Source organism: Rhipicephalus microplus, chromosome 3 (assembly GCF_043290135.1).
Source record: "Rhipicephalus microplus isolate Deutch F79 chromosome 3, USDA_Rmic, whole genome shotgun sequence".
Classification (NCBI taxonomy): domain Eukaryota; kingdom Metazoa; phylum Arthropoda; class Arachnida; order Ixodida; family Ixodidae; genus Rhipicephalus; species Rhipicephalus microplus.
Window position 1 is genome coordinate 52,504,540 of NC_134702.1, and position 22,470 is coordinate 52,527,009.

A 22,470-nucleotide genomic window follows, 5' to 3' on the forward strand; every position below is an offset into this window, starting at 1 on the left:
TGCCTGCAAGAACGACAGCTTCCTAGACGTGGCAATTACCTTCGAAAGAATATGTTTGGCGCAAAGAGGAACACCTCGCACATTTAGTTATTTAAAGAATTTATGAAGATATTCAAATGTTTACTTGCTAGCTGAGTTACAGACAAGAAAAAAAAACACTCGGAAGGTACACAAGAAGTCGAACGTTTCCCGAGTGCAACATTCTCTCAAATTTCACTGCTGTTCCAACAGAGCCGGTGAAGAATCTCGGCGAGAAGCCGCAAGTGCTGAATCCCGATGTGGACCCCGTAGGGAACTACAAGGAAAAACCGAACACTCTCAAAGCGACGTATCCTGGTGAGCCGGTCTCGAGGATGACTCTTAAAGAATCCTTCACCAGGTCTCATTGCAAATTTCGATCGCACACTGGTAGTAAAATGGCGAAGGTCCCCCCACATCTTTTCAATAGGTCTCTTGTTGGAGAGATTGAAAGAAAATAGACTAAGCTGTTGCGTTATATCGGAAGGCGAGCTTCACTGCAAATGCGAACACCCTCCCCATACTCTTCTCTATCCACGTCCGCAAGCGAAGCGTAGTCAGGACAGCCAAAGGCGATTGGTCGCGTCACGTTCGCGCGACAAGCCCCGCGTCCTTACGTTCCCTTCTCTTTATATTTCGCTTCGTCGCGCCCACAATGCGGGCTCCCCATTGGACGGCGTTTCGAGAAGCGCGTGTGACGTAGATGAGTGCTTATTACGTAGCTCTCTTTCCGAGCGCGTGTCACTCATGAAAGAGGGCACGTGGCGTCCTGTATTGAAAAAGGACAGTTTTGGCACCGATCAGGCACCTCATATTTTACAGACGCGATCTACACCAGCCTATCTGCGTATTATGCTTGTCTATTTTGCAATGCGCAAACCTGGTGAGGGTTCCTTTATTATGACATATTTTCCATACTATGGTGCACACAAAAGGCTTTCGCCGTTTCATTGAATGTCGTCGGCAATGAAAAAAACACTACTGCTTACGTAGTATCAGAAAAGCAACACTGTTATATCCAACGATGAAACTGTGATGTAGGTAATATTGGACGCAATATTGGACATAAATACATGAACAAAAGACTACTCAGCCCTTGTACACGTTCTTACAAGTATAAACCAGAGCACGGCTGTAAACTGAGATGCGTTCCCTTGAATAAAATATTTTAAAAAGCATAAATGACAAATAGACTATTTGACAAGTCTAGATCATTCACTTATAAGTTTGATGTGTTTCATCTCGGGGATTTGTGCTCGTTTGCTCCTGAAACAAAAATCTTCGACACCTAACCAAATCAAGTTTAAGTGTCTCACGCTGTTAGATTTCATCCACCACTTCTGATTCTGCGAAATTTGTTTTGCCACCTGACGCAAGCTGTGCAAACTAACGTGAGCTGGCTATGCAAACCAATACGTCTAAATATCACCGCAGAATTCATGCCAAACGGCATCGGGCTTCCGTGTTGCAGTAACACCCTGCTTGATACAGCAACGTAGCTCGGTGTCATTAAACGTGGTCTGGTTTATACTACGGCTTTTTTTTTTTCATGCTCCTCGCGGTCGTCATCGTCATGTCACCTGCTTTGCTTCGCATTGTAAACGTGGTTAAGAGATATTTTCATGAAGAAATTAGTTTCATGATCGTTTTTCTTCATCAAAAGTATTATGAGCCAATATCTACAAATATAATATTTCGCGTTTTGATAAGCACCATTGCCGTTATTAGTTATAGATGAATAAAGGTAGCGGTGATAGTACTACTATTTATTGCAGTTTAGACTGCGGTAGCACAATCACTGACAGCACGAGTGGTGATTTACGCCTCTAGCTTAACCTAGCCTATAAGTTACGACACGCAGGCGCAGCATTTAGAATATATCAACATAACTTAGATCCATGGGAACCGATAAAAAAGTTTGCTCGTCGAAACGGACGAATTTAAAAAAAACCAGATATATCGCGCTTTTCGATTTATACACACCGACTGAAGAAGACATCGTTGACAGTTATTATTTCATTTGGATCATAATATGCGGGTGCCCGGCGTGAACCTTAAAACACCAAAGCCTTTTTGAAGTAACCACGTTTTTTTTTTAAGTTGCTATTTAATTTCTGCCGTTGGTGCGTGTAAGCAGTAATGATATGAAAGCACAGGCGATCAAGGCGAGCTGAAGTAAGGTAGAGAGATTTGTAATCCCTTAAGAAAAAACAAACAAACGCAAAAAAGAAAGACCTATGGATGACAAATGGTAGCGCCTATCACGCTCAGATTTCCGTGCACGCGGCCGAGGTGGCACGCTTTTTTTGGCGTCGCGGACTCACCAAAAACGACTCCCGTAGTTTCGCCGGCGCTATAAAGCGCTCGCATATAACGTCACGAGAGGCGAAAAAAGTAATAGTAACACCACAAAAGCACAAAAAAAGTCGTGCCAAATGTTGGTACGAAAAGAGCTTACAGGTCATTAATCTCGATGGCTGAGACGAAGAAAAATGATTCTGCATGTGGTCATTTTAAGTAGTTAGCGCGGTAAATTAGGCAGCAAAATTGAATGAATATAGGGGGCGCTACCAAAAACGTTATTTTTCGCAGTGATGGTGGCGTCGCGGTCGGCAAAATCCTCTCGACTGACAAAGTAAACGACTTGAACAAAGAACAAAAAGCAAACTAAAAAGAACACCTCAAGTCTTCGAGTTCAGCGCTCAATATCATGATCAGAAAATCAGTACACAAATTTTATCAGAATATGAAAGAAAAAACGGCGCTTGGAAATTACCAGTTTCTTGGTCTTGCTTTGTGTGCGGGAACGCCGTGTTGTGTTGTCCGCGCACGTTTAAAGAAACGTCCCAATAGGCAGTATTGAAATAGTGTATACGCAAAGCATTGCGTTAGCGTTTGTGGCCACTGCGCATGTGTCATATGCTCTTGAGTACCCCCGTTAAGCTAAGAAAATGGCGTATCGTATACCCAAAGAACACGAACTCTGCGCACGCTATTCTAAAACTTCCTAATGTTTTAGCTGCGCTACCAGAGACAGCTGTGTGCGGTTTGTCGCTGCGTAGTAGAGTAATAAAGCGGGTCGGTGATGGGTTCTAGATAGATGAATGAATTCCCGTGAACGAATTTTCGCATCGTCTCTTCCCCCTTCAAAACAGACGTGGCGAGGAGCATAGACCGAAGAATAGGCTCACCGATAAAAGGTAAGCTATTTAAAATACTAGAATAGATCGAAACTGACGTCCTTATTCTGTTTATTATGCACTTTCCTTTTTTCTTCACTTTTGTTAGTAATTTTTTAGTGCTTTGTATTAGTGCTAACTTATTACATGTTGCTCTACGACTATACTCCCCTACTCTATACAACTGTACTCAATGTTCACGCACGTCTTTTAAAGGGATCCGATTCTCGCACTCCTACTTTTGGTTTGCAACTCTACTCTATAGGTGAATGGGAAAGGGGAGAAGAAGGAGTTAGACAAACAGAATAGCGTACAAAAAACAGGTGCGTGAATATACTTATTTTTTAACAAGTAGAGAAGGCGAGAAACGACAGATAGTCTCTCTAATAAGTCACTTCTGTGCAAAAAGAAAGCCAACAAAGATATACGTATAATTACTGTTAATGTTGCGCCAAGTATATCCTACGCAGACTTGGTCTCCACAGTGTCTACTTGGCGCAAATCTAACGAAGAACGAACACCAACCAGCCCGTGCGTGCACATTGTATATTTACTCAATATATTTAGGAGCGGCTCGGCCATTCAGAACTTCTTTTTATTTGTATACGAAACGGAAAGGCTAACCTCACCTAGTTGCGCTCCTAACTATAACAGCAAACGGGACACTGCAGATTCAAAATTACCCACAAGTTCTATACACGGGAAAATATCCTTCGCCACATGCGTTCGTCGGGGAGGAAGTTTTTACTCTATAGTGCCTTCCCCAGGGCTTCCCGTTCGGACGCGCACTCCCGCAGACGAAAGTCTTGCCGCTAGTACCCGTTGTTTTAAACATATGCGGCCCACATTGTTTACGTTACCTTGTCAATATGGCCGACTTCCATTTTCTGTCTTACTTGCACGCAGACACGTCGACAAAGATTCAGGAAAGGCCACAGGTGCCCCCTAGAGTGCCGCTTCCAGCTAGTAAGTATTCAATCAATCAATCAATCAATCTTTATTTTTGCATAGTATGGTTACATCGTTAAGGATATGCAGAAGAGGGTCCCAAGGTCAGAAGAACCGTACCGGGACCCTCTGTACATGATCATTAGGTAAGGATTACAAAATATGCACGAAAATGGAAAAAAATAAAAGAAATATCAAGTCAACCTAAAAACAAGTGTACAATAGTTATACAGAAAGAATACTACGATAACGATAATCGGAGACATCGACATTTTTACGCGTACAGAACTGTTTTCTAATTGTATAAATACTGATATTAAATATACATACACATACATATAAGTATATACACACATTGCCTAAGAAGTGTATTGAGTATCTCGTTATTTATTTTTTGCAAAGAAACATTTTTTGAAAGATGGTGGTTCCTTAAATTACTTTTAAATCAAAAGCATTGTGTTGACATAGAACATATTATTACACACATAACAAGAGTAGACTCACAATTACTTTAAACCGATACTTCGTGCATGAATATGAAAGATTTGAAACATGAAAATGTTGGTAACTAACGTATCGCCAGGTTCTCCTCAAACAACTAGTTGTTCCAAAATTAAATAAGGATACCCTCACGAGACATAACAAAAGTAACGTTCTAGTAGTAAGGTATACTTTGGCAATATGTTTCAAAAGCCTATAAGCTATACGAAATACGGCAACGTTATGACGCATTCTACAGAGTCTGCAATAAAACACAACTAAATTACTTGAGTTCGTTCAGTAATCTTACATGAAGGAATCCGAAACTTCCTCTAATTAAAAGTGAGGCGCATTGCAGTCAAGAAGCTGCGACAAATAGAGTACGTGCTCAAAAGTGTAATACTAGAAATAGTGTATTGTGTGTTTATTGTATAAAAACTTAAAAAATAACAATAAAAACAGCACAGCGCGTATTGCGACAGCGTATTGGGTTGAGGTAACCAGTACACTGACTACTCCCTTCCGCAAATGTTTTGCAGCTAATACAATGCCTATACTCTATAAATGACGCTAAAACATATTACTTCATCGATTACGAAAGCTCGACAAATAAACAAAACAACAATGAAAAGCTTACCTGCCATATACACTCACATCTGTGCAACTGACATTTGCAGTTGAACTCGTAGAGCAAGAATTCATACAAAATGACACACGACAGCCTATTAGGAACATTTTTAGGTTCTGTTTTCGCTAAACAGTCCTTTACGAATATTCATTTTTCACCGTAGCATGGCTACGATTCAGTTCGTAATGCAACAAGTGAACACGCGCGAGTAGTATAGTTATTCTTTTCCGCTATAAATGACTTGCCCCATATAAACGTTTCAACAGCGAAGCTCTTTAGCGAATTGTTTGTTCCTTGTGCCTTAAACACTGGGTAAACCCCACTGCACACAACTTCCGAAATGGAAAAAATAAGGCAACCGTTAGCCCAACAACGAATGGCTGCGAAGCGACAACGCCCAGTCGAATACCCCCGAGTGAGTGCGTACAGTGAAAGAACACTAAGTAACGGGAAAGACAACATCGGTTTCGAGAAGATCCCGAAGCGGTGGAAGGTGTACGCAGCGACGACTTGACCATGTCGTGCCTGTTACTGCCTGCGGCTTAGTTCTAACTTCTCTGCGCTGAGAATCAATGTAGAAAAATTGTAGCATCACCCAGCTAATGCCTAGCAACTACCTATAGAAGCAACCTAAAAACAAGCGGGGTTACCTACCTAGAGCTTAGAAAGAACCTAGGAGCATCGAGGTTCGTCTTCATAATCGTCCAGATTCACTGCTTCAAGGCTCGGGTGTTTCAGGGGCAAGCTTTGCCAATTTCTTTTCCTAGACATTTCCAGGCTTTACTGCGTGTGTTGAGAACGAATGAAATCGCACGCGTTCGGCCCACGTCATCCCTCGACGCCCGGACGTGTGAACCAATCACAGCTTTTCCGATTCATCGCATTGCTGTTTCGGCAGAGAACGCAGTGTGTTACAGAAAAGCTGCAGTGTATACGTGCAGCGAGAGCACGCCAGATGACAGTAATTGCATCCCGTTGGTTCTGCAACCTCGGTAGTATTATTAAAAGCCTCTCGCACCGCGAAATTCGATGAACAAGGTTAAGCTACTTTTCGTTACTTTGTTGTAAACGAATGAAGGGACGAACCAATCAACTCAGAACTAACACAGAAGAGAAGCAAACTCTTTCCGATTGGCGCGTGCTTTTCTCTAGGACACCGACTAATGAAATATAAGCAAGAGTACTTCTCGACAAGAAGCTAAAAGATCGATACCTCCTGTTCTTTTCGCATGAAAGGAAAAAAAAAAAAACAGGAGGAAGTGCTCTTAACAGCGTTACTCCCTAATTTAGTAAGGAGTAAGGAAAGCTATAGCCGAGTTGTTGAACGCTTTAGGCTTTTCTTTGTTCTTTGCTTCTGTGACCAGCCTCTGTTCACGGCAACGACAAAAGAAGCCCTCACGAAAGCTGCAGGAAACAATGTTATCTTTCCTCTCTCCTTCTTTTTCGCAGGACCGTACGGCGAGCGTGATCCCGTTCCTCAAATTCCAGTGCCACCATCGCGTAAGTTCGTTTCGACGCCGGAGCACGCCATTAAAACGAAAATAAGCGGAAAGTGGCGAGTACTCGACCTGCTCGGTTTTCTTAGTCCGACCAGGTTTTTTGAACCGTGCTACGACGACGCACTATGCGTTTTAGCTATACCGTAACGATGTTATGTATATAGTTGAGTCATGCAAAAGTGTGTGCGAACTATTTACTGTTGGCGCTCGTCATCGCTCTTGCAACCTGTCTCGGTTTGACCCTTCGGCGGTACTTGCAGGATTGTGAACGATAAAACTAGAAAGGTGCTGTTTTTTTTTTTTTTTACTGGAGTACCGTCAGCAAGTAGATTCCAACAAAAAGTGTGCAACTTGTCTTAAGCCAGTCGCATTCTATACAAGTCATGCTTAATATTTCCTACTGTTGGTTATCGAAGTAAATAAAGTTAATTATTGGTAATAAATCATATCTGTTATACCTTCAGACATAGCGCTAAATAACGTAGGAATTTTCAGCGTTACAGGTTAATCAAAGAGGCGAGTGCTTGTTAAAAGGGAGAAAGAGAGAGAAGGTCACGGAGGTTATCACCAAATGCGTTCGCCGGCCTGCCCCCTTGTACTTGGAAAGGTGAAGGACGTGCATTAGCAGTTAGGAAATTGGCGTGTTGTCGTTCGCTACATAGATAGATGATGCACATCCTTGGGCATATTGTCTTGTGTTTTGTGGCGGTGGGCAAATAAACACTGCGCCAAAGTTACAGGTGAAAGTTTTTCATGTTTTAACATTCTACTTGATTGTGGGGGGGGGGGGGCAATTTGCAGCTAAACTCAATCGAAAATTATATCACCGGGATCGAGGCGTGCACAGTCGTTGGCTGTTGTATCGGAACTGGCTAGACAACTTTGTTATTTGCACAATAGCTGACAACTCGCAAGTTTCAGAACATGCTATACAGGTGCTGAGTTGCATTCTTGTCTCTGTGACGCATATATACTTTTCAAGTTTTTTTACCTTGTTAGCTCAGGATATGCACATGCGTTATCCTGTAGAATACCAAGCGGAAAACAAGCGTGCGTCTGTGTATCTTCGATTCCACTTTCGAGTCTACATATTTTCAACTCTCTCAGACCCACACCTACTTTCTTCATAACCATAGTGCTACACAGGACGTTACAATTAACCTAAAAGTCAGTGTTTTCTTTGCTCGATACTCACAAGCTGTTCGCACCGCTTCCTTTCAGAGAGCACAATCAGCAACGCACATCGTCCGCCATACGGAGGCAATAAACGTGAGTGCCAACGAGCTACAAACTGTGAAGAATTTTCTCCTTTACACATTTACATAACGTCCAATAAACGACGAAAGTGGTGGGCAAGCGGTTTTTAAGATTCATTCGCATTGAAGTGTGGCATATTCCTCAAATGAAACGAGAATCTACGTCAAGCGATCCGATTATATATTTCATGCAATGGGAAAAACAGAATAATTAGCCTCTTGCATTGTCACCATCATAATTATCTGTGTTAATGGAGCTGACCATGCCTGTAAGTGTGTGGTGGCTTTTCTATTATTTCATAGACGCGCTAAGCAAATCGCAAACAAAACGTAATACAATAATGCTTGGTTACAACCTCAATGAAAATCAGCAGATAATGAAGCAAAGAATTGTAGAGAAAACGTTAATTATGCTGTGCTAGGTGTAATGTAATAATTGTGATGTCTATATGGTATGAACGAAAAAAAAACAACTTGCCTATGAGAAGTATCAAAGCTGCAACTATTGATAATGTTCTACAGTTCAAAGTTGATAGCATACACTTGTGGCTTAATGACCTGCCCTGGCGAGTTAACAAAAAAAAAGCAAAATAAGTTATTCAGGTTCGTCGGTTTGACATTCAGGCTGGCAAAATTTGCAATGCCAACAAGTAGCATCTTGCGTACAGCAGCTCTATGCTAAATGTCAAGGTTTTATTCTTGATTTTGGTATTATTCTTGAAACTGTAGGTTTTATTCTTCTTTTTTTTTTCAGAGGACCATCCTGGACCACCTAAATGGCCAGCATACCCACGGCCACCCTGTACGTATAATTTGCGATTTCATAACGAGATGAAATGTGCCGACTAAGTGTTGGCCTCTGTGAGAAGAGCAGGCGTGATGTTCACGAAGTTGCTAACGACGTAGAATTGTTTCCAAGAGGAAATTTCGGCCCATCTTATTCGTAAAAACAGTATCAGCAAATGCGACCAGTTTTTAGGAGAAACACTTTCGAATGAAAAAAATACAAGAGGGTCTGGGCCCGTATTTTCCAGACACGTTTTGCGCTAACAATTTTTGTGATAGAATATTTTGACCGATCCAAGTACGAGACATGCAGCTAACGACACCAGCTGCTCAATCAACTGGGAAAACGCTCTAGAGAAAGAGAAGCACAGTGAATTCGGGCTATGGGCTTTAGTACTGCACTTTAAAAATTTCATTTTTCAGTCATGTGCGGAAAATAGCAGGGAGCTCATACAAACATCTCTCTCTCTATGCTTTATTCTAATTAACTCCCTCTAGTTCTAATAAGGCGACGTAACAAGGATCTATTTCTAGTTTTCATTTACAAGAGCATAAGTCAGACAACCCAGCATTCAGCCAAGTTCTAACACAAGAGAAAAAAAACTTAGCATGGAGCTGTTCGCAACAGAAAAGAAAGAAATTTCGTTACCCAAGCTTAACTACAAAGAAAAAAATGTAATTAAAAAAAGGTTTTCACAAGTTTAAGCCTTGTTCGTAAAATATGCAGCATCAAATAAAGCGGGTAGCTTTCGCTGGAAGGGTTTCGCTAAGCTCCCATTGCCAGCCAGCTGCTTCAGCCACCATCGGCGATGCCGCTTAAAGTGATTAGGCGCGCTGTTCTTCGGTTATGAATAATTTATCGCGATATGAATTACAATGACAACCTCGATAATTTTTGTGCCGCCCACGTCGCCTTCATATTCAATTCGACAGTATTACGCACTCTGCGCATCGTATTTTCTTATGGGGGCACTGGCAACGAACACGGCTGAGCAGAGATGGATGGATCCGGCCACCTCTGTCGCATGGAGAGAGCAACCGATAACATAAACCCACTTGCGAGGCATGCCACCGATTGCTCGTCAAGTAGAGAGGAAACACACCACCCGCCCTTCGTCGGGCGAAGGAGTATGAAGGGCCGCCGGAGGAGGGGGGAGGCTGCGTTGCTCGAGCAGCAACTGCGAACTTTGATCTTAAGGGCGCAGTCACGAATGCTATCTCGGCAAACATCGGCAAACGGCTCGTGTACCCTTCTACATGCTGCGCTCTCACCGCTTCCCTTTCAGACGACAGACTGTACGAAAAACGCTTCTCTCCCTGGAGCGGCCGTATTCCCTTTACATGATCGTTTTGCAGAGTTACGTATACTCGTGATGGGATCCAAAAAAGTTAGCTTTGAGGAGCACTTCATATAGCATTACAATTTGATGCTATTCCGTTTTTCGCTTCGCCCTTGCAGTGAAGCTGTGACTTTCTTTTTTTTTATGTGTGATCTCCTCGCAAACCGTCCCATGTATGCTCGTGCACTACGTGGCGCTAGTCACCACAAGGTGCTGGCTCTGCGTTAGTTGCATACTTCGCGATTCTTTTTCGTTAAATACCACTTTAAGAGAGTTTTTTCCCTCGTTTCTGTGTTTTCATCCCTGCCACTTTCAGCTTCCAAACACCTTTTCGGTGTTTCCGTGACGGAGTACAAAAACTGCTCGCGGAAGGCGAGCATGACTATATGCTACGGGCCAGACATCACAAGTAAGGAAGTCAGGGGCTGCCGTGCACAAATCCAGATCGAGACCTCTTCTTCAAACAAGACCTCTGCCCCCTTGTTTTAACACTGATCGTGTCTGGAACCCGGTCGTTTATGATAACGACCACATAACCTCGCTCACCACCTGCTAGCTTCCAATTCCCGAGTGGCAGCCCCAGGATCGCAAACTTGCATTGCGGGACTTTTCTTTCAATCGATGACATCGCTGTTCAGTCTGATAACCTAACTAGTTAACATATATCGCGATACCAACTAACCTTTATGTATGCACTGCGGAGCCACTGCTATAGCACGATGTCTCGTGATTTTGCGTGTGGCTTGTCACGAGTCTTAGCATTTCTAAGCGAGAATAATTGCGTTCTCTACGTTAAAATGAACTTGCTTGCCGTGGTTATCGCGAGGTTAGAGTTCTAAGTTTGATAAAGCTGCAGTAAGGTGGCGTCGGTCTCAACTGTACCTTGACGTTAAGACATGCAGCACAGTTTCCAACATTGCCACCGTAAATCTGCGATCAGGTGAACGCATAGTTGGTCATCCGATGACATCAGGACGTTCAAAAGACAAGTATCGCATCATTACAAACGAAACATTTGTTTCTTTGAACACATCAAAGAATCATTGCAGATGATGACCAATCTCACCTACATATTCTTGGGAAACTACTCATCTTACTAAAAGTGGGTTTGTTTGAAAAAATGCCGCAGTTAGGAAAACTGTAATTCACCCAGGAGGCAATGCATCATAATGCTGCTTCATCAGCCGTCAACGGCAAGCAGGACATTGTGTCGAGGTAGCCAGTAGCTCGACTTATACTAAGAATGTTGTGCCATTTCCATATAATAAACATCTTTTATCTTTTGTTTTTCTATCAGTTGGATACGGTGTGCCCGTCGGAAACATACAAGTGCCTACCACGCCCAGACCTCCAAGTAAGACTCATTCTGTGTGCATATTCGTGTATTTCATAAGAGCGATGTTTTTTTTTTATTTCTAAGAGGGCTAAATGCAGAAACAGAATATATGAATTCACGGGGACATGACACACGCCTAAGTATCTTTAACATTTAGAACAGTTGATATCAAAATGATGCAACGCTTTATTGCAACATGAACTTTAAGAATCAATTTGAACTAAAATCAGTCCCAATCACGGGCCTGTATGGGTCAACTGAACAAGATACAATAACTAGGCAGTACATCAGTAATCACGTCGAAAAAAAGAGCAACGTAACCGCATTTGATCTGTTTCATTTCTGTCATCGTTGCTTTCCTACAGTGCTTTCGTTCCATAATTAGTTTATCTATTTAGTTTTGGGTGAAAGGGGGCGTGTGCGCTGGTTGGTACTTACTGACAATATCCGGTAAAGAGATTAATATCACTGTGAGTATCGCAACAAAAAACGCCAGGCCTGCGCGGTAGGCGCATGACAGTCACAGCAAAAGCTATAGAATAGCGGCCTTTAGGAGCCTTTTCAATACACTCATTGAGTAACTACTGCAAGCACACTTGCTTAGTACCCACTAGGGTATTAATATTGAACTCTTGGGCAGTAGGCCGGCATTCGTTGTGCTATTTTGCGTCATTCTTCTGAGAAGCGTGGTATCCGCTAAACACTTGCTAGGAATTTTGTGCCAATTATCCATGCAGTGGCCGACGACGATGAGGAATTATGGCTGAAGTGGGTATGCGCCACAGTTAATAGAAAAACAAGAACAAGCTTTTGTAACGGGTTGGAGCATTGAACGGCCCACTCTTTACGCTAATCGCATTGTGCGACGACGGGTTGTTCTTTGGCTGTTGTAAAACGCTGTATAAGTCGCATTAACGCGATTGCTTTCCCGACATCAAGCCTGCCTAAGGCAAGTTTGACAGCAAGTCACAAGCACAGGAGTAGCTCGGTGGTAGAATACTGGGCTGGCACCCAGTGGACCCGGATTCGAGCCCCATTGTGCCATTGGTGCTAGGTCATGACTGCCTAAGGAAAGTTTGACAACAAGCTACAAGCACCGGCGTAACCCAGTGGTAGAATATTAAGCTGGCACCCAGTGGACCCGGGTTCAAGCCCCAGTGTGTCATTGGTGCAGGTTTTTTTTTTTAATTTCGCGCTATGTGGTTACGGACACCGGCAGCGGCGGTGGCGGACAACACGCAACTGTACGTGACCCGAGTTGTGATCTCATAGCAGCTTTCGCTGTAAAACGGCAACGAAGAGAAGACGCCCGAGTTGCCCCTGCCTATCTGTTGTGCGCCGTTCTCACGACGGTTTTCATGTCCAAACACTAGCTCGCTTGAGAGTCAACTCTTGCAAAGTGTATGCCCCGATATACGTCATTTGAGCCAGGTGACGGCGACGAATTAGGGCGAGTGCGGCATCAAGTTCTTGTATCGTGAACGGTAGATGTGCCAAGGACAAAGAATGAACGGGTAACAATGTGGCATGCGTGTGTTTAGAAACAAACAGTAGGCGATTCGCAGAACTCCGCATTGCACTATGGGAGAGCTGTAAGCAGCTGTCCCCATTACTTAGAAAGGCCGAACCGAATAAAACACGTTTATGTCTTTATAAAAGTGGCTAAGAATTTAGAGCACTCCGTACTCTACCGTGGGAGAGCTGAAAGCCGTCCCGTGCCTTATACTTGATGAGACCACGTCGCCAAATATTGAACAAGTTCGGTGGGCAAGAGCAATATGCTGCCCCAGCACCTAATAATCACCGTCGCTAACATTACCACGAAGCAAAAAAAAAAGTTACTCTTCCGAAATATCAGTCAGCCCGCACTTGACTTGTTCATTCAGGCACAAACCTTTGTCGCAGGTTTTAGCTCGGGAACTCGAACGGGTAAATTTTATTAAGGATTCTGACATCGTTGCCAAGCTAAACCCAGCATTTTAGATAGTAATGGCAAACTTTCAACTCTTAATGCACGTCGTACTTGCATACGAGTGTGAACGAAAACGAGCTACATTGACTTTTTCTTTTTTCAGAGTTAAAGGGCAAGCGCTGTGGTTTTGTAGGCGAAGCTTACTTCCTTAGGAGCGAACGCACCCCGTTATCGCCGCCGTCGAAGCTCCCCGTCACATCACCGATCACAACTTTAACGTTTCTAGAACCAGGTAGATTTCTAAACGGAAAAAAAAACAACCACGACCACGGAGAAACGCGCAACGCTTCGCAAGCGGCTACTCTATACGCGCGTCTCAGCTCGCTGCAGCAGGCGCACGCCTCCGCGATTGGCTTCGGCAACGCGTCATTGAGAGCACCGGTGCGTTGCCATATTCGATCCCGCGGAACACAGGAAGTGAAGCTAAATGTAACAGCAGCACCGTAAGTATACGCGTCAGCTGCGTATGCCGGCTCGCGAGCGGAGCTGCGAAACTGCACTGGTTCTAAAAACTCCCAAGCATTTCCCCGAGGGTGAACATGGTTAAGTGCGAATACACGGGGTGATGCTATGAGGGGTATTTATTAATTCGCACTATTATATTTATTAATCACACTATGGTGCCTTTATGGTGTAATGGTTCCTGGGAATCGCAATTTGATCACACGGGGGAGTTAACGTTAACTCACTGGCGAATGCCAACGCATTTTAACTTTACTCCCCCTCACGACCCGCTCTCGATGGGAGACTGAGAGAGAAGGCGGGCGCGCGAGAGAGAGAGGTGCGCGCGCAGCTGCAGCGACCGAGGAGAGCGGAGGAGTGAGCGAAGGGGGAGGGGGTATAAGGCGCGTTACTGACACCGATATCGGCGTCGCGTCCGTGGCTTATTCGGTAGAGCGTCGCGCTGCGGCCCGCCAAGTCCTCTTTCTTTTAAAGATAGAGAGAAGACTGCGGACGCCGCCGACGGCGGTGGATGGTTTGGGGTCGCTTATAAAGTGTATTCACACTTAAAAACGTTGCCCCTCCCTACCGCCTTCATGAAAGCCAGCAGTGTGGTCAGGCGCACTGTCTTTTGTGTCCCATTTCTAAAGGAGCTTCGCTCATCGATTGTATTCGTACCCGGAACAACTAACTGCTTTGTTTCTTCATAGGTTGTACGCGATTATGCGTATAGTTTAGTCTGATACAAGCTAAGAAGTGCGGAGGGGCCGCGCAGAAACGACCAATGAACGGCTGCGGATAGGCTCCGTTGCTCTTAATAGTCTCCCGTTTCTGTACGTACTTGACAACAACCTCCGAAGGCAGGGTCTGCGGCCATCCAGCTTGTGGCATCAGTCTAGAGCACGAGCCCATTCGGGAGCGCTTTTCAGGAGCAAATCCAGGGCTTGTAAAGCTGTATCAGACTACTACAGACGCATCTCTACTGATACGTGTATAAGGTCACGACATTCTTCTTTTGTGACGCCTTCCAGAAATCTTGACGTTTCTTTTTCCCGCCTTCTCTTCTCCGTTTACATGACTCACAATTTCTGCTTCAGCGCCACTTTTCGTGACGAAACCCTCGAACACGTGCCTCTACTTTGCGTTGACGACCTGCATAAGACCGACGAGATGACACGACGAGGAGATAGTGGCGCGCTCAGCTGAAAGACAAAACGAGACGGACGCAGTGAGAGAGACAAAAACACTTGCTAACGGAGCAAGAAAAATACCGCCGCGAGACAGCAGGACGCCTACGTGTCTTCCCGTCTGGCGCTCGTATGTGTCCGTATATGTACACCCACTTACACAAAGCACGCGCATATGGGCTTTTCGCGCACACAAGGGGAAAAACGGCGTGAACCCATGCTATAAATGGATACGCCGACACGAACGAAGGAGTGGGAAGGTGGGAGAGATTTTTAGACCTCTACAGGCATTTTTGTTGTACTAGGAATAAATACAGTAACAATGGAACGCCGTATTGATGCCGCAGCAGCGCACACGCAAAGAAACACGCAAGTTATAAGTAGCGAACCAATACAAAGTGATGTTAGAGAGACAGAAAGGGGTGGCGAAGAAAACGAGTGAGCGAGCACATCGCGAGGCCATCTAGGCAACATCCGGACCGAACCACCACGCGATCATTTGCTGGCCCGAGGGCTTGGGCGGAAGAAGAAGAGGAGGTTAAAGAAGGAGGCGAGATAAAAGAAACTGAAGATGAGATGACAAAGCATTACGAAACCAACGAGAAAAATCAGAAGCGAGCGCGTACTCATAGAAAGGGACAGTTTGTCTTGTCGGCGCTCTTCTCCTCGTTGCTTCTTTGCGTTGCGAAGTAGCCTGCCCTTTTTCGGAGCCCGCGCGCGGCCCCGTCTTCTTCCTCTCGGTCGCGCTGAAGGCTCGTTTCTGCGAGCCAGCGTCGCTTGTCTTTCGGGTGCAAGGCGCACGTGCGCCAAGATTCGCTTTCGTCCTCGGTGCAGGAAGGAACAGGGCCGAGGAAGAGGGTTGGTGGTTGGGAGGAGACGGGAAGGACGGCCGGTGAAATATGAGCCACTCGTTTGGGTAGAATCACGTCCGAGAGAGAATGTGGCGCCCCACGCGGGATGGGTCGCGGTGACCCGGTACGCCACGGAATGGACGTCCGGCGGTTTCATCTGGCCTGGTATTCAAAACCTGAGCGTACACTGCGCGATTGTAAAAGAGAGAGTAGACGTCTTGTAGTCTATACTATTGTACCGAGTTTGAATGAAGGCAATTTGACCGTTCAGTGCAGCGAACAGGAGCAAACATTTTTGATTACTTGGACAACATTTGCAGCTATTCGTCGTCACCGTACAACATTTTCCGATATTTAGGCAGGAGTGGTGAACGTTACAATTGTTTAGCCGACATTAGACAACATTTAGAGCAAAGGAACAGCTCTTTGTGAACCAGCTAGCGCTAATTAAGTTGTTTCTGGACAACATTCGCATTTCTGACCAGTGGCTGATGTGTGTGAGTGAATATGACAGCTGAATTAAATCAGCTAAACCATGAAAGAGTTATGAAATAATTACTCCGTCATGCAAGAGTTACAGACGTGCACGGTCGGGAGTGAAAGGCTGTACACTTTACTTTCTCTAGTACCAACAACAAGCTCTATTTTACACCACTTTTCTATTTGGTTCTCAATTTTAAACGTGAATTTGTTCAGCGTTCCGAGCTAATAAGCATTCGTACTTAGTAATTTGCGTAGAGCATAAAGCCACAGCCAGTGTAGTCGGAAAGAAGTCGATTAGCTGGTGCTTCAAACTGATCACTCGACTACATCTATCTTCGTAAGCAGTCGAGAACGACGTACTGCCACTCCTCACTAACGCAGTGCTGTTATCTCGCAACTCATCTGCGGCCATCGCATCGGCTACGCTATTTCATCGCGTTATCGCGTTGAAGGGAGACTTGCTTTCGCGCCCAACCTTAACTCCCTCTTCGTCTTCGTCGGGGGGCAAGATGAAAGACTTCATTGCGGGAGCGACCGATTGCTTTACGCCGCTGCCTCTGTTGGGAGAGAGTGAGGAAGTGGGATAGGAGAGAGAAGGTTGAGTAAACGGCATACCCTTTTCAAGGAAAGGAGTCTTTCCTCGGCCTCCCTAATTTGATTCCAGAAGCCATCCGTGCACGCGCTGCTCGAAGCGCGGCCTGCCACTCTGTATTGACGCTGCTATCTCGGGAGACGCAAACATCACTTTTCATAGTGCAGCCACGTGTGCAATCACGAACAGACTAGCGGACAGAGATAAACAGATAGCTTCCTCGCAATGCGGCGACACGAGCACATGCGGAGGACGAAGGCGAGACACTACGCATTACGAGCGTAGCGCCGCCGGCTCGTCTAGCAACACGGCTGCGTTGCAGCCAGAGCCGCTACCGAAGCCACTGCTGAGCGTGCCTATGTGTGTGCGCAACTGGATGAAATAGAAGCGGCGCGTTATAAGAAGGCTCCGAGTTCGCGGGCGTTGTTCCCTCGCCTTGGCGGAAACGAGGAACCACTCCTCGCTGACTCTTGCCGAACCATTTCCCCAAACGCTCCAAGAGCGTCGCCACTTTGGGCCGCCTGCGGCGGTCCGAAGTGGTGAAAGTTGCGACCCTGTTTACCGTAAATCTTTGCTAATGTGTCCCAGCGCGTCCAGCTGTCTTTCGCTCGGAGGCGCGCTCCCTTAATTATTCATCATTACTTACTTTTTTTTTTCCTTCGCGTGTATAGAACTGAAGCTCGTTGCGGTAAGGGCTGCGCCGGAAGCGCCCCAAGCGTCGTTGTGGGAGCAAAAGGATGTCTGAGAGGAAAGGGTAAAGGTGAAACGGGTAGGATGATGGGAGTCGGAGCGTTCCTGTATTAACTTCTTTTTTGTTGTTGCTAATTTCGTTTTTTTTCCTTTCACGGACTTTCACAGCAAGCCATTAGGTCATTGCAAGAGTCAGTTCATATCTCCCTTCCTTCCATGCTTTTTTTTTTCTTGTCCTTCTTGAGTCGTTGAATAATGCTATGGTGAAGGCCACTCCACAATCACTTCGCCCACCTAACTTTGCATGCATGCACGCGCTGTCGATCCAACCGCGCTCTCGTGGGGCCCCTTGAAGGCGGAAGAAGTCACGCACAAAAAAAAGGTCACAATGCCGATTTGACAGTCGGAGCAAGATCACGGACACGAGTTCGTCGGACTCGGAACTCTTCTTGGCCCTCGATATCATTCGGCATTGACAGCCCGTGCATTCGCGATAACCAACAGGCTCACTTCCGAGGTTGCAAGAGTTCTATGGCACAGTGGCAGGCCATCTTGCCAGAACACCCGCCCTCCCTCACAAAGATTTAACAAGAGGGAGTGGCCATCAACTGGGGAAAAGGGCCATCAACTGGGGAAAAAAATGGAACGTTGGGTTCATCTCCACACGAAAAAAAAAAAAAAGATTACACGCCATGTTCCCGACGTGATATCGAGGTTCTTGCTTGCTCCTCATGCGAAAAAGGTCCTGCGCTATGCCACATTCCTTGATTCATTTGAGCGATTAAGACTCTCATTATGGTTTCAAATTGTCTCAATATAGTTTTTAGTCTTTTCTGCCAGAAGTTGTTTTTGTTTTGGAAAACTGTTCGATCCATTTGATTCAGCTGTTCAAAAGTGTGTGTTGCAAAATTGGGGCATACACAACGAAGAACATTATTCAGTCAAATGTTTGTTCGCTCGTCCGTTTATTAGTAATGCTTCATTAAAAAGCTTTCCTGGCACTTTGCTGGTTTCATACAACTTTCACGTCATATTTACGGAAGAGAAAGGAGGGCGGTAAACAAAAGAAGAAACGACAAAGGTTTGGACAGCGACCACGGCAGCTCATATGTGTGGATTAATCTGCTGACAACACAACTTCTAAAAAAAAAAAAACAAAGTTATCAGCGGTTAGATCGGCTCAAAAGGGGGCTATCAAGACAGAGCTTCGCCAGACAAAAAAAAACTGCATACGCGGTATAATTCTACCAATGTGTTCAGAAAACATACTTCCGTACCTCATTTAGAACTTCGTCGTTGCTTCCGATACGTTTCGCGCTCCGTCTCGTTCTTGGCGATATCTCCCGCGGGAATCCGCCCGAGTTGACATCTACACGGCGGGAATCATCCAGGACCGAATCAACAATGAAAACCACCATGTTCCTTTCGTACGCCACCATCTTATCTCAAGGCCCCGAGCAGCACAATTGTTAGTAGCGCAAGCTGTACTTTTTTATTTACTTCAGCAACTCCTTAGTGCACGCCCCCCCCCCCTTTTTTTTCTTTGTTTTCCCTGCAGACCTCGGCGGCCATTTGTAGACAGCAGATTTTGCTCCGTTGCCTCCTGTAGCACATGAAAAATAACTGTCATCTGTGGATGACGTGGTGAGAGAAGACAAGACCGTTGCAGTAGCGCTTTTACAAAGACCCAGAGGAAGGGCTATCGCGATCTATTCCTCTACTGAACACAACTGCGTGCGAACAATAACTGGCGCGAAAAGAAAGAAGCGAGGAAATTTCTCTTAAGAATTAAGTGTCCATGTCCCGCTCGCAGCAGCGCCCAAGTTCTGAAGCGCGGACAAGCACGCAATGTATGTATGTGACGTATTAACAAGGCGATGGTAGGAGAAGCCGATGAAGAAGAGGTGCGCGTGCTTTATAATAAATGGATGACATCTGACGTCTGCCTCTTTTTACACACCATAGACCGGAGTCAGTGAACAGGCTCTGCCGGTTTTGGGAAGGCAGCGCCGCCTGGTGGTGATTGCGGGAACTCAGCCTGACGGTCGGCTCCCTTTGATCCCGGCGGCAAAGCGCAGGCACAGAAAATAAAGGAGGCTATGTACACACACACACACACACACACACACACACACACACACACACACACACACACACACATATATATATATATATATATATATATATATATATATATATATATATATATATATATATATATATATATATATATATATAACTTGTGACATTGGTATGAACAGATTATGATAATGAAAGCAAGTCGTGTATTGCATATGACAGGCTGCTTTGTTCTCATTAAGTTCGCTATAACAAAGTTCTTCAACGCGATAGCGTCAAAAAAAGCTTGCATCGCAGGAAATCCGGCACGGTTATCGGCGTCGTTGGCTATGAGAGAAAAATCAGCGTTGTCCGCCGAGAGCAAAAATTTGACATATATGCAAATAAAGAATAATAATCTTAATATGGAAATTATACTAACCTTTGGTTCGAGTGGTAATCAAACCTAGTACTACAGCGTGCCAAGCGTGGTGTTCGACCACAAAGACGCACCAGTGCTCGAAATTGTCTGAAAAGAAAAAAAGAAACGCTACAAAAGTTATTGCGGGGTGTGTCATCACGCGTCGTCTTGCCTGAAAGAAGCGTAGAATCCCATCAGGCGCCAAAACATGTGAATTGCGCAACGAGTGCTTGGTTTAACGGCCCATCACTCACGTAGCACATAGACGTCAACAACTACATCAAGAAAACGTGCAGCTGAGCGGACGCCCGTGTTGCCTTACGGACGCGTATTGGATTACCTCGCTGACTCGCAAACTTCACAGTTACAATCGCCGTCGACATGCTATAGGATTATTCGAAAGGGCCAATCTACAAGTGCTAAGTCGCTGTTTTTTTTTTTTTTTTTGCGCCACGATTTAGGTGCCAACCGAAAAGCGAGACCAGGTTAACGATTGAGAAGACGATGTGAATGGGGCCCGATTACGCGGTCGTGTTCTACTCTTGAAGGCGAAGCTCAAAAGTCCTAAAACCCTCACCCCCGTATTCACCAACGCCCCTCGACTCGACTTTCATTCTTCACTTGACAGAGTTGAGCGCTGCGCCGCAGCTCGGCTGAAAATGACGCTGCGCTACTCAAGAATCGCATGCAGTAGATTATCGCTGATACGGAGTGACTTTCCCTGCCTAGAGACGGGGCTCCCATCGGCCTTCTCAAGTGAAGGTGAAGTGTTGAGTGGAAGGACGTTCTAGAATACGAGGGTAAGTCTTTCAACAGTGAAACTCTTAATGTTGGAAGTGTTAGCGGAATTGGAACACATGTCTAGCAACGGGCAGGCATAGCGCCCGCAATGTCCACGATGGAGGCGGTCACGCATTTCGCAAACACTTGCTTTCCATCGCATTTTTGGCAATTAAATAGCCCTTTACTTTGAATATGAGTGTCTATATATGAAGAGGTTTCAACTAACATAGAATGTCCGTTAACATAAAACCCCTTATATGGTGACTGCCAGCTGGGCATGTCGGTATATAAGTTCATCATGAAACAAGCGCCAAAAAGTACAAACACTCTTGTGTTTGTCTTGTGTCCTTTGTGAATATTTGTACTTTTCAGCGCTTGTTTCACCATAAAACCACTGACACGCCGTATAGGTATGGCGACCACTACAGCTACGTGCCACCTGTGCTAAAAAAATCCAAGTCACCGCCGCGCCAAGGAGCAGCCGTCGCCACGGCAACCTCGACAGTTCCTTACAGAATGGATCAGGGATAGCGACTTCCACACATTCAGCAGAATAGCAAGCTTTGCGCGTGTTTTGGAAGCGCCCGTCGCGGTCTCTTGGCGGCCGATTCTTTGGCCAAGCAAGCTGGATCATTTCGCCGCCGGCGTTGTGATGCCCGTGCTGCCGCACGACGAGCTGAGGACAAACCAGCTTCGCTGCGACAAGCTTTGCGCTACTTAAGTGCGGATTTCCCACGTCGGTAATTTTTTAAAATATTATAAATATGTTCGTTTGCTTTATAATGTGTTGTTGTGTTGCAAAGGCCACGAGTGGTATTTGCGAAGCATCCTTTTCAATATATGGCGGGACGCTACCACATATTGAAAGTCCGAGATCCCCAAGCGCGATTGCTGTGGTTCTGGAGCCCACGTTTCAACTATAGAACGTCGTCTCATCGATTATTTACAATCGCTTCATACCTCCATCTGCCACTGAATTTTCGCCTTGATTGGTTAATCAGCAGGATATCAAGAACGGGGATTCATTGTGAGCGTTGAAACAGTCTTTCCCGCAGTGCTCGTACACGCGAGGGCAGCGTCGTCTACGAAGTGAGCATGGGACTTGGTGAAAGCAACCATGTGAAACCGAAACATGTTTTTTTTTCTCAAGTCTGCCGCGGTGGTATAACGGTTATACACCTTTTCACAGAAGGAAAAAAAAAAACACCGCCATGATGGGCTGCGCGCGGGAGTACAAAGGCTAAGGGCGCAGCCTTGTCAGTGCATCTTAGAAAGGTCAAGCGCCAATTGGCGCAGACCAAAGAGGACTATGGTGGCGCTCAGGGAGGCGTCTTTGAAAAGGCCTATAGTGCTCGGCAGCTCACGCGAAGTTCGCGCATTCGATCCTGGCCCCAGCGGTCACATTTCGAAGGTGCCAAAATGGTAGAGGCCCAAATACCATGCGATGTTAAACCTTACATTGAATGTACCGTGCGATGTTAAACCCCGTTGGGACGTTAAACCCCACATATCAATCAATATT

At 45.3% G+C, this 22,470-nt stretch overlaps 1 protein-coding gene across 3 annotated transcripts in view; it reads left to right on the top strand.

The window, feature by feature from the left end:
• Positions 1-22,470, top strand: part of LOC119161423 (uncharacterized) — a 247,530-nt gene that overhangs the window by 188,963 nt on the left and 36,097 nt on the right. For 2 of the 3 annotated variants that reach the window (XM_075889565.1, XM_075889566.1), the window contains exons 8-14: positions 232-336; positions 3,174-3,218; positions 4,104-4,163; positions 6,703-6,753; positions 7,974-8,021; positions 8,763-8,810; positions 11,432-11,488. In XM_075889565.1, coding sequence (XP_075745680.1) covers positions 232-336; positions 3,174-3,218; positions 4,104-4,163; positions 6,703-6,753; positions 7,974-8,021; positions 8,763-8,810; positions 11,432-11,488 — 414 coding nt within the window. The remainder of the gene's footprint in view (positions 1-231; positions 337-3,173; positions 3,219-4,103; positions 4,164-6,702; positions 6,754-7,973; positions 8,022-8,762; positions 8,811-11,431; positions 11,489-22,470) is intronic. The other variant, XM_075889567.1, reaches the window with a different exon arrangement.